Source organism: Peromyscus eremicus, chromosome 7 (genome assembly GCF_949786415.1).
Source record: "Peromyscus eremicus chromosome 7, PerEre_H2_v1, whole genome shotgun sequence".
In the NCBI taxonomy this organism is placed as follows: domain Eukaryota; kingdom Metazoa; phylum Chordata; class Mammalia; order Rodentia; family Cricetidae; genus Peromyscus; species Peromyscus eremicus.
The window spans coordinates 53,460,233-53,473,687 of NC_081422.1; the positions used below are offsets into that span (position 1 = coordinate 53,460,233).

The window sequence follows — 13,455 nt, forward strand, 5'->3', positions numbered from 1 at the left end:
AGTTATTTTCTTGCTACTGAATTGAATTCCTTATCAACTCTAAGTATTAACCTCTCATCAGATGTATGGTCTGAAAACATTTTCTCTCGTTCTGTAGTTGTCTCTCCAAGATTCCTTTATTCTTTGCTGTACAGCTTTTTAGTTCTTGCAATCCTATTTATCTATGTTTGCTTTTGTTGCCTATGCTTTATAAGCCATATCAAAAAAATGACAATAACAAAAACACCCTTTCCTAAAGTCAACATCATCAAGAAACTGTTCCCTCATGTCTTCTTTCAGCAGCTTTACAGTTTCAATCTACAGTTTAAGTCTTCACTCCACTTTGGGTTGACTTTCATATATAGTATAAGAGAGGGGTCCAATTTTAGTCTTGTCAATGAGGCTATCTGTTCTTCAGCGTAATTTACTGAAGACTATCCTCCTCATTGTATATTCTTGGCAACAAGAAAAAGCAACATACATAGCCTTCAAAATATAAATTTCAGAAGTCACACATCATTTGTACCATACTCTAAATAACCCAAATAAAGCCTACCTAAATTAAAGAACAAGAGACATAAACCCTAGCCCCAAAACAATGGGGCTGTGTGATACTCAATGTGGGTACAGGGAAATGAACTCAGGTTTTCTGGACATCTTCTGGAAGACCAGCCACCCCTCTTAACTACTTGAGCCATCTTTCCAACCCATTTTTCTTATCTTCTATCAAAGATAATACCAACATGATTCTCTTTATTCTTTGTGTTTGTACATTTAGACTCAACTTCATTTTCTTTCAGTTGAAAAATTTACTATTCTTACAATGCTATATATACCTTTCCCTCTTGAAACTGAATTCCCACTTTTATATTTTAAAACTGCATAATTGTAACTGTCTTAGAAGGACAAAAAATATTCTAAAGACAGATAATTGTACAGTTCTCTTTGATTATTAGACTAGTAAATAATGGCTACCAAGACACAGAATTTTTCCAGGAAGTTCATGATGAAGCCTGGTACTAGCCAGAGGAGGACACTACCTCCCAAGAAGAGATTTCACACAGTCTAACAGCATATCAGACTATCTGGCAGGAAAGGGTGGAAACTAGATAATATCCATCCGCAGTGAAGGGCAGGATCACACCTTGACTAGGACTGCAGAGTTATGCATACCACAAAACCTTAACCATATAGACAAAAGTCCTGAAGAAAAATACTGGAGTAGAAACAGCAGCTAACAAGTATGACATTTCATTTGATGCTCTTAACCACCACTTCAGGGTTTTGTGGCATTCATAATTCAGAACTTGAAAGGTAGAGGTCTTTATTTGTTCTTTGCAATGTGGCCACATTGAGTAAATCTTTCTCTGATTTTCACTGTTATTTTTCTCTTTAATTGGCCTGTTGAGGACAGATGGCTGATCCTGACTTGTTAGTGCTGCCAGGGCTAGGTTCTCATCCTGACAACTCTGGTCACAGTACTGCAAATAATAGTTGGACTTTATTCTTTTTTATTGCCTATTCTTGTGCCAATAACATGTTGGTTTGAAAGACGGTAAATTTTAATATAAGACCTCTCTCTCTTTGCAGTTTTCTCTAATAAATTTACTTCAAAAGCACTTGTTTCCCAATTATAGATTTTAAAATGAAACTAGTTATAAATTTTAAGATGTATATATTATCTATGTTTTTAAAATTCAGTTAATAACTAGATGTAATGACAGAGGCCTGTAATTCCAGCACTTGGGAGAAGGAAGGAGGAAATTCAGGAGTTAATGGTCATCCTTGGCTACTTAGCAAGTTTAGTGTCAGCCTGAACTACCTGAAACCCTGGAACCAAAATAAAACTCAGGTAATCCAGTTCACAGGCAGAGAGCATCAATAAGAGTCCACTCAATGGACTCTAAAATAACCATATGGACAAAAGTCCTCAAGAAAAATAGTGGGGCAATACCAGCAGCTAACAAATATAACAGATACATTTAATTTATTAAAACCACCAGAGGTAGATGGAAGAAAATGACAGAGGATGAGGGAGAAGACTGGTAGACAAGTATCTAATTAATGGGGGAAAAGCAAAGAAAAAATGATCCACTAAGGAAGCACAGAGACCAAAGGTGGAGTTCATGAATGTTTTTTTTTCCAACCCTATCCACACAGAAGTGAAGAACTAAACTAAACGGATCACCCCATAAAAAACTATGCTCTAGCCGGCTGTGGTGGCGCACACACACACCGGTGGAATTTGCTGAAGGGGGGTGGGGGATGGGAATCATGAGTTTGAGGCCAGCCTGGGCTACACATTTAAAAAAAAAAAAAAAAAAAAACTATGCTCTATACATCTCCTTCCACCTAACCAAAGACATGGACTAAGCTTATCTGACATAATAGCTGTGTCAACTGCACAACTTTTGTTTTTCAGGAAGTATAAGCCAACCCACAAAGAGCAAAAGAGTATATAAGCTTTCTGTCTTTCACCCACAATGAACTCTAAGTACTATGTTCCCCAATTGCTCTCAAAAATACATCTAATCCCCTGATGATTACTGGGGTAAAAAGAAGTTAATGAGTAATATTCTACTTCTACACATATAAGCAGGCCTGGATTTCTCTAAAATTAACAGAGACAATCCTAATGAGTTTTATTGGAAACAAGTATTAGTGACAGCATAGACAAACCAGAAAAGATCAGCACTCTGCAAGAACTTTTCTAAATGGAAAAACAGCAGGGCAGACAGAGATAATTGTGTATATGCCACATTTATTTTCCCTGACTTCTACATCAGGGAGCCTAAAAAGGAGAAATGGAAGTATAGAAAAAAGGGAAAAATAACTATTCTTGCTCAACATCAGCTTAAAAGAGAAATAAGTATCAAATCATCCAGCCAAGTGACATGGAAAAGCATCATGCAAACCTTCCCACCAAAGATTATTCACCCCAAAGAAGGAACACAAATGCTCAGAGACATGGTTCAGGATCAGAGAACAGACATCTTTAGAGGAAAATATTCTGAGACAATAAAAGGGTACAGAACTTTGTAGATGCCTCAGGTCACACCGTCCTCCTTGACAGTATCATAACTGCCGCCACCATCGTTACTATTACAACTATAAAAAACAATAACTAACACCGAGTTGGGAACTTTATGAGGATTAGTTAGCTCTTAAACTTCAAGATAATCTCAACAAAGTAAGTACTCTTATTATTTCCATTGTACAAATGATGAAGATGGAGTTCAGGAAGGTTATATAAATTTGCTATGATTGGGGTGGGGGAGGAGGCTCAGCAGTTAAAGCACTTTTTATTGACCTAAGAGGACGAGAGTTTAGCTTTCCAGTACCTACACAAATGCCAGGTGGACAAGGCAGCTCACCTTGGAAGGCAGAGATACAGAATCCCCACAGAAAGCTGGATAACAAGAATAACTATCAACAAGCTCTGGGTTTGATCAAGACTCTGCCTCAAAGAGTATGATGAAGATTCCTGTTACCATTCTCGGGCTTCTACATGTACTCCAACATGTATACCAAACACATGTGAACATACACACACACACACACACACACACACACACACACAAACACACTATATATATATATATATATATATATACATACACATATATATGAAAAGAAGAAAAGAAAATTTATATTGTCGTGTTTGGGAAATACAAGCTCAGAATCTGAACCCAAGTGGTATGGTCTAGAAGAAGTCTGTGTTTTAACTATTATGCTGTATTGCCTATTGCCTTCCCCATATTACTGTTAAGCAATTAGTACACCTAGAGAGTACACATTATTTTTAATTACACAATAAATAATTACATACCTTGCACAGTAAGCTCCGCCTGAGCTTCAATTGTCTTATTTCCATTATCAGCTATACAAAAATAAGTCCCAGAATCATCCTCAGTGAGGTCAGTGATCTCCAAACTACCTCCTGCTAGCAAGACCAACCTTTCAGAGCTGGATTAAACAAACAAAATTATACATTTTAGCATGAAGAAAATAACACCTGAGAGGCTCTTCACATAATAACATAGAGAAAACAATTAAACAGTGTTGTTATGGTGATGGCTACAAATGGACTAAAATTACCAAAAAAAGCATCAGAATTTAATTTCAATTTGTTTTGCTCATATTTTAAATGCATAAATGCCACAGTATACAAATAAATGTCATATCTCTGATACTTCTAGCTATTCCCAAAGAGTTATCACTTTTATGACCAATTCAACTTCCTTCAGCCTATTCCTGTCTAGCTATTCTGTCTAACTTGTTGGAAATTATGTATTTTAAAGTCTGCAACTAATCTGAGACCAACTTCACCACAGCTATGCCATGCTGAGATTACTAATAGAAAGAAAAATAAAAAGGGTAAAATGTTAGATCAAACAGCAAGTCACAAGGTAGTGACACCAAATGAAAGTTCCCTATGGTGGCTTGGCTAGGAAATTGGGGTGGGTGGTGGGTGGGGTAAAAAAGAAGGCAGGAAGGAAAAGGGAAGGATAATTGCCATTTGAGCAGCCCCCTGGGTGTGGTAATGAGCACAAATCAGCCACCAGCCATCACTCCACTTACAACAAGAATGTTGAACACTTTATAAATCTACAATGATAAAAGCCTAATTACACAAAACTAAAATAATCCTGTAGCACAGAGAAAACTACAAATCAATATACTCAAATTTTTATAAAGTTAAAAAATTTAATCTGGAAAATTACAAACTAGATCAACAAAGATACCTGACACACAGCAAGAAATATAATTCTACAAGTACATAATTAAGCAACCAGTTTAAATTTATTTATTTCATTATTATTTTCAGGCTGATGTTAACTAAAAATAAAGTCTTGAAAAGTAAAATTCTGAAGAAACTGCTATACTTGAACAATCCTTTAGTATGAGCCAGTTATTTAAAGAAAAAAAGAGGAAAAGAAAACTCTAATTTTTATACTACCATCACCACATGTTAACCAAGCCCTTTTAAAACTATGACCTGCTCCTTTGCACCTGGACTCAAACCTATCATCTCCTAAAACAAGGTATTATTTGATCACTAAATTATATTTTATTGCTGCTCATCTTGAGCAGTAACACTCATATTTTCTAGATCCTCTTCAAAACAGAACCATTTACACCACCCTCATTCTATTTGCTTTTTTTTAAAATCTGAACATATATGAACAAAATTAAATAAATGCTATTAATTCCTAGACATTTACAAAAAACCCTATGTTTTTATTGTTTGTTTTCAAAGATGTAATAAAGGTGCCTAATACTTAAGATACTTTGTTTTCTAGGTAGCCCAGCACTATTGAGATTTTTAGACATTTTCCCCCTTTAATTTCCAAATCTCAAATCTGAAATCTAAATAATTCTAGTCCACCCATGCTTCTCCTAAGGTGCTTACAAAAACAAAGACAGTATGAATAATTACCTACATGCAACCTGAAGGACACTTGTGTTCTATTACCTACTTCTGCTTTCTCACATGACACTCAGTAATTCAGCCAAAATACACTGTGGAACATTCTGCTTCCCCAGATATGTACCAAATACTGTGCAAGGATCTGGAGAAGCCAATATAACAATACCGACACTGGTAATCTCCTGAGGCTTTCTGAGACAGTGACACAACAAGGCAGTGTTTTTCAGACTTTCCTCTACATAATCTCATAAGGATTTAGTTACCTAGAAGAACTAGAAGCAGAAAAACATCTAATTGTTCTTCAAACTCTGGTTTAGCCTTAAAGTTCATAGAAATATTCTTAACTATAATATATTCACATTGGATTAAAAAATACTTGCTCTCAAAAATAAACTTCAAATAAAACTGGGAAGACATGTAACTTTCCTATCATGGTTTGTTTCTACTGGCCCACTTAAGACTCCACCCTGAGAATGACCTTTCTATGAGAACAATTCTCTAATACTCCATTTACAATATCAACCCCATTCTGCCTCTCTGTCATCCCTTGAATACTACATCTTGAGTTTCTTCAGAGTACTTATTCCAACCTGACACTTTGTAAGTCTATTACTATCTCATTTTTCCACTCTAAAAGCAAAAACTCTTTTTACTACTTGGTTATTAGATGTAAGAATGTGCCTGGAATAGAATTTAATAATAATCTGTTGAATTCTTGAACAGCTGGGGGGTGGAGGTGCACAAAAATCCCTACTTCTATTCATTACATAAAATCATTCTGTATCTTGCTTATACCTTCATAATGCGGTGGTATGATGAACTATATTTCATTCTAAGCAGTACCTAACATAAAGTATTACTGTAATAGCACTGCATACATACATATTGCTTTAGCATAGCTATCAGAAAACTTTAATTTACATCTGAGGCATATATTACATTTATACTGGAGAGCAGTGCTTTAAAAGAGTCATTCTCAACCAGGGATGATTTTGTTCCTCAGGGGACATTTGGCAATATCTAGACATGCTTTGGGTCATCGTAACCTGAAAGTGCTTTGGCCATCTAATGGGCAGAGGCCAGGGATGTCAGTAAATTTACAATGCTTGGATTGAATCATCACTGCCACTCCAGTTTTCTTGAGAGAATACAACTGAAGAAATTATCCACTTCATAAGGAAGAGACAAGGGATGCAGAAGATGATGAGCAGTAACAGAGAAGGCTCTTGCAGAAGATAAAATCTTATAAACATAGCATATGACTTGGTAGGACTTTACAAAGTAAAACAAAGCCAGGTATGGTGACTGCCTCTAATGCCAGCACTCAGGAAGAAGGAAAGCATTCACTTACACTGTTTGGGCAAAGGGAGAAACTATCACAGTGCATGTAAGAGTAAAAAAGACTCAACCTGATGAGGTCTGGCAGCTCATGTAACAATTTAGGGAATGAGACCCAATAAGTTACGTATAATGAAGGTGAACAACAACAACAAACCCTTACTATTTTGAAAGCATGCTTTTTCTTTAAACATTATAGTTAGATACAGTATAGGAGCACATTTCAAGGATGACATGAAAACTGTAATGTGCTTAAACAAAGTAGTTACTTTTTACATAGTGATATTTCCAAACAGGATCAGACCAGTCTCTAGCTAAGGGTACGAAGAGCTCCTAGGCAGGCAGTCGTTACCTTTCTGTGTCAAGCACTTCCTCATTTTTCATCCATCTAAGGCCTGGAGAAGGAAGTCCTGAGACAACACAAGGCAAAACTGCACTCTGACCAGTAACTCTGATCACAGGAGATGGCCGCATCAAAAATACCAGGGTTAGCATTTCCTCAGGACCTAAAGCAAATTTAAACGAGAGAATAATCAAATAAAAGACAAAGCACCTCACAACTTCAGTCATGAAGAACTGTGTGGCTTTATGTGACAAAATAAGCAAAATAACACAAGAAAATTACATCTGAACCAGTAAACATTTTCCAAATACTTTCACTATGCAAAGTATTATACTGTGCTATTTAGGAGTCTCAAAGATATGTAAGTGACAGTTCCCATTTACACAGCACTTTCTGGTCAAATGAGCAAAACACGACATGAATCTACGCAACACCACATGAGGAGTACAAAGAGCAGGGACTGAACAAGCTCAATACCTGTGTATCCTCCCTTCTGACAGGAATGTGAATTTCCTTTCCTTTCTCGTGTCTATTATTTCTAAAAGTCTAAGTTTTTATCTCTTTAAATCACCTGTCAAGTCTGTCATGGTGATACATGCCCTTCATCTCAGGAAGCAGAGGTAGGAGGATCTCTGAGTTGAGGCCAACCTGGTCTACATAGGGAGTTCCAGGTCAACTAGGACTACATAGTGAGGCCCTGCCTTAAAAAAAATAAAAAATAAAAATGAAAATGAAAAACCAAAAAATTTCATCTACCGATTCTCTGATTTGTAATGTAAGAACTACCTAGATCATGATATTGTATATCTATGGACGTTCACTTTTTAGTTGTGCTCTTGCTCATATGTGACATGGCCACACTCCTACTGACAAAAGGTAAGTGTTCTTTCTACTTAATAGGGTTTTATAAATAATATAGACTTTGGAGAAGAAAGATCATTTTCAGGTAGAGAGGAAACTCCTGTCCCCACTGTCAGAAGAGATGTTCCCAACAGGTATGGTAACAACCACCAGAATTGCCTTTAAACTTGTCTAGACAATTAGTGATAGTTTTGTAGCCATGGTTGTGGTGATATTGTGTTCTCCAAAATACTGTGTACCCTAATAAACTTATCTAGGGTCAGAGAACAGAACAGCCACTAGATATAGAGCCCAGAAAATGGTGGCACACATGCCTTTAATCCTATTACTTGGAAGGCAGAGATCCACCTGGATCTCTGTGAGTTTAAAGCCACACTGGAAACAGCCAGGCATGGTCACTCACGCCTTTAATCCCAGGAAGTGAGGGCAGAAAGCAGAAAGGTATATAAGGTGTGAAAACCAAGAACTAGACTGGTTAAGCTTTTAGGCTTTCGAGAAGCAGTTCAGCTGAGAGCCATTCGGATGAGGACTCAGAAGAATTGGTTAGGTGAGGTGGTTGTGGCTTGTTCTGTCTCTCTGATCTTCCAGCATTCACCCCAACACCAGGCCCTGGGTTTGTTTTTATTAATATGACTCTTTAAGATTCATGCTACACACGGTAACAAGAAAACACTACCTAACAGATGAGTGACAATTCATTTCAGTGAATATACTTCTGAAAGCCAACCAGTGACAAACCCCGCCTTTAAGAAGTCAGCCAATTGATGGCTGAGTTGCTAGCTTCTAAGGCTGATACTTACCTGTACCTACCTGTGCAGCCAACACTGAAACAGAATTTTGTGACTGAAATCAGACCCCTGTATCTCTTAGCCAACATAACCTCAAAAACTCTGTAGGGGGGCAGGAGTTGGCTGTGCTCCAAATGAATGGCAAGAACCACTCTCTTCAGACTTAAATAAGCAATTATCCAGCATTTTGTTCTTATTTCAAATACTAAGTTATGGTTTCATCCTTTGAAATCATTAACCTTGTATTCCTGGATTAGATTCTGAGGAGCTGCTTGAATGCTATTTCAGGTGTGGAAAGGAAATAGGACGAAGCAAGTCAGCTAGAGAACATTATTATGTAGCAACAGTTGTTCTTATTTCACTTTCAATTACTTAGGAATACTTATAAATGTATATCTATAAATGTAATATTCAATCATTTTTTTTTTTTTTTTTTTTTTTTTTTTGGTTTTTCGAGACAGGGTTTCTCTGTGTAGCTTTGCACCTTTCCTGAAACTCACTTGCTAGCCCAGGCTGGCCTCGAACTCACAGAGATCCGCCTGGCTCTGCCTCCCGAGTGCTGGGATTAAAGGCGTGCGCCACCACCGCCCGGCAAATTTTAACAGAATTATTTCAGCAAATTCATAACAAAAATTTATTGGTTTCTATGTGCCAAACAAGACTCATTGTTCGCATTGAGCTTACATACTAACAGTGGAAGAAAGACAATAAATTAGATACTATATGTAACTGATATGTTGATATATTTTATAGAGGAAGGAAAAAACATTGGAGGTGGAAATAGACTGTTGTTTTAAACAGAATATCCAAGGGACAATTCACTAATAAAGAGATATCTGAGCACTGAAGAAAGAGAGTGAGCCACACACATAAGATTCTAGACAAAGAAAATGCCAAATAAAAAAGCTCTAAAGTAAAAGCATTTGGGGACTGTTCTAAAATCATATGCTGGTCACAAGTGAGAGAAAAACAAACAGGAGAAGGAAAGGAAAGGTGAAGGAGGGAAGAGGTATTAGATTATATAAAGGCCAAAAATTTTAATTGTGAATGACATGAAGAAACCATTAGAAAGTGCACTGGCTAGTTTTTAATGTCAATTTGACACAAGCTCTGGTCATCTGGGAACAGAGAACCTCAACTGTGAAAATGCCTCTATCATATTAGCCTGTAGACAAGCCTATGGGGCATTTTCTTAATTAGTGATTGATGTGTGAGGGCTCCACTCACTGGAGGCAATGTCACCCCTAGGCAGCTGGTTCTGAGTTGTGAAAGAAAACAGGCTGATCAAGCCATGTGTGAGAATGCTAGTAAGGACTGTTCCTCCATGGCTCTGCTTTGGTTCCTGTCTCCAGGTTCCTACCATGACTTACTTCCCTTAGTGATACAGTGTGACCTGAGAATTTTAAGATGAATTTCTTTCCCAAGTTTTTTTGGTCATAGTGTTTTATCACAGCAATAGAAACCTAGGTACGACAGGGAGTTTTGAGCAAAGGTTGTCTATTTTGAAAAGTGGTTACTGAGAATACACTAGGATGGAAATGACCTGGGCAGAGATGGTAACAACAAAGAAAGAAGCTACATATTTCTTAAAAATCAGTTCAAGGTCCATCAGCAACACCCTCAGAAGTGACAGCTCATAACAGTGGTCTCTCACTATAAGTCCATGTGTTACAAATAAGACTATAAATTAGTCATATATTTTTCTATGAACAAGAATACCTCTGCTCACACAGGTAGGAATGGCCCAATTATATAACTTGAATTGAAATGAGAAATCTGTAAAGAATTAGACACGCATAAAGCAGTAAATGGATACAGTGACCAGAATGAGCTGTGAGAAGATATGTGCAAGGAGAAGCTACATAACTGGAAAAAGATGAACAAAGCTAACATCAGAGTGAGAAGACACAAAATGGCTGACAGAGGAGCAGAGCTTACATCAGACTAGGAATGCCATGCAGATGTCACCTTACCTATAACAGTTACTGTTCTACCTGTCCCTTGCATGAACTACCTTGAGCAAGACTATTTTAAGTAAAAAAACGTAACTATGAAAGTATCATGCTGTGAGGAAGGCAGAGCATAGAGGGCTGACAAAAGACACAAAGGCATGGTGGCACACATTCGACAGCCCCAGCTCTTGGTAGGGCAGGCAGGAGGACCAGTTCAAGGTCACCCTGGCACAGCCCCTCAAACACTGGGATGATAGGTGTATGCCACTATGCCAGCTATCCTGATACATTTTCATTTTTAGTTTATTCTGGTTAATTTTTGTTTTGCTTTGTTTTTTAAGACAGGGTCTCTCTACATAACCCTGGCTGGCCTGGAACTCAAGAGATCATCCTGCCTCTGCCTCCTGAGTGCTGGGATTAAAGGCGTGTGCCACCACACCCAGCAACTGATAAAGTTTTAATAATACATCAACTAAACAGTGAGCTTATTTTTTTCTTTTCATTTTTTTTCAAGAAAGGGTCTTACAATGAAGCTCTGGCTATGTTCTGGCTGTCCTTTGAAACTTTGTAGACCAGGCTGGCCTCAAACCTATCTCTGGCTCCCAAGTGATAGGATTAAAGGTGTGCACCATTATATCTGTCTTTAAACGATGGATTTTTACACCTTTTTCCCCCATTTTATCTCTTAAAAAAATCTGAAACATACTATATTAATAGTAATATTTCCCAAATTTTAATGTCATTTATTAAAATTATAGAACAATTTTATCCATTAAACAAAACCAACCATCAGTTCTGACAATGGGTTAATTAATACCTTGAAGAACTTTCAATTCAGCTTCATCACTATACTTTGGTGGCCCACCACTTTCAACTATGCAGCGGTAGAGTCCTCCATCTCCTTCAGTCACATTGCTGATAACCAGTGTTCCACTTGGAAGTTTGACAACCCTGTCATCCAGAAGAAGAGGCTGTCTGTTCTGTTCCCACCTTACAAATGGGACTAAATCTGCATTAACTTCACAATTCAGAACTGCACTGTTTCCAGCATATACTGAGGAAGGTTCTGGTTGGCTGATAAATCTTGGAAGACCTGGACAATAAAGGAAAATAAAAAATCATTAATTATTACTCTAAAATATAGTCATACAGGCTAGCACCAAGTCAGCTCATGCGGCCACAACATATGCTGCCATCAGGACCAAGAAGGTCCATACATCAAAAATTTTAACTAGACATGCAGATACAGAGCAAATAAGTAACTGCATTAAGGATACCCTGAGTCAGATTCCTCATAGCTAGAAAAGCAAGGTGTGATGTGAAAAAGGATAAGGGTAGAATAACTGCTATGTCATATCCCATGATGAAGTTCCAATGTAGATTTAAGGATTATCTAACTATAGATATATAACTATATAGCTATAAAGGCATGGGTAAATACACATGTTGTATATAGCCAATGAATGTACACTGACACACATATACATACACTAGGCCCAGAATCAATGTCTCTTCTTTAACATAGTCCAAATGGTGACTTTATTGTGATTTCTAAATATTGTTCTCCACTGCAAAGAACCAATGTCCTAGAGCAGAGGCTAATTCTAAGAGTGGGACAGGGAAAGAACAAGGCAAAGTAAGTTTCTTACTTTATGTCACTAGTTGGAAGTTTTAACCTTAAAATATAGATAAAAGAAGTATTTAACACAGAAATCAAGATTGAAAAGTTTCTAAAATAATGACACTAACACATTATTAGTGTCCATAAATAACAATCTGTTGACTCATGCTAATATCAACAAACAGTGGTGTAGAAAGAAAAGATCTACTGCATAAGATGACAGAATTAGGAACAATAACCATTTGCCAACCACTATCTTAATAACTGATTCAGGCAACAATCTTTCAATGAAATTGATGAGGCACAGTGTATTTATAAAATGCCAAAACTATTCTTCCCAAACTACTAATTATTAATTATAAAAACACACCTTACTTTAAAGTGGAGAAATACTACGCAGATCATCTTAAGTAATAAAGCAAACATCATTAGCAACAAAACAGTACATACTTTGGTATGCCATGCTGAAAACATTACACTGCTTCCATGGTGTTTCTCCCAAAAATGCAAAATCTCCATCTCCTCATAGGAGGAAATCAAACCAAAATTAGACATGGAAAACCTGAGGCCCTATTGTATATCAAATGAATATAAGGATATAATTATAAAATGACACATGTAATCTTGGACCAGAAAGAAGAGGAGGGTAGTTTCTGCCCTTTTATTTTTCTATGATCTGTGAAATCTATATTAAATGACAGTATTACATTAATTTCTTAATTCTGATGAAAGCCTATGGTTATTTAGGAGAATGTCCTCTTTTTCAGAATGCACACTCACACATTCAGGCAGATGCAACAGAGTAACATGTCTGCCACTTACTATTCTTAATGTTTCAGGTAAAAACGTGTATTTGAATAATGTGCTGTGTAGTTTTATGTCCACTTGACACAAGGTAGAGTTATCAGAGTAGAGGGAACCACAATTGAGAAAATGCCTCCTTAAGACTGCCCTGTTGGCAAGTCTGTGAGGTGATGTTCTGATTAATGATTGATGTGGTAGGGCCCACCTCACAAGAGGTGTGCTACCCCTGGACAGGCAGTCCTGGGTGGGATAAGAAAGCAGGCCAAATGAACCACATGGCCTCCATGGCCTCCGTATCAGTTCCTGCTTCTAGGTTCCTGCCTTGCTTGAACTCCCTA

At 37.2% G+C, this 13,455-nt stretch overlaps 1 protein-coding gene across 1 annotated transcript in view; it reads right to left on the bottom strand.

Moving 5' to 3' along the window:
- Neo1 (neogenin 1) overlaps positions 1 to 13,455 on the bottom strand; it is a 140,472-nt gene that overhangs the window by 107,800 nt on the left and 19,217 nt on the right. The window contains exons 3-5 of the mRNA XM_059269041.1: positions 11,510 to 11,785; positions 7,101 to 7,254; positions 3,809 to 3,945 (exon numbers count right to left, since the gene is read on the bottom strand). Coding sequence (XP_059125024.1) covers positions 3,809 to 3,945; positions 7,101 to 7,254; positions 11,510 to 11,785 — 567 coding nt within the window. The remainder of the gene's footprint in view (positions 1 to 3,808; positions 3,946 to 7,100; positions 7,255 to 11,509; positions 11,786 to 13,455) is intronic.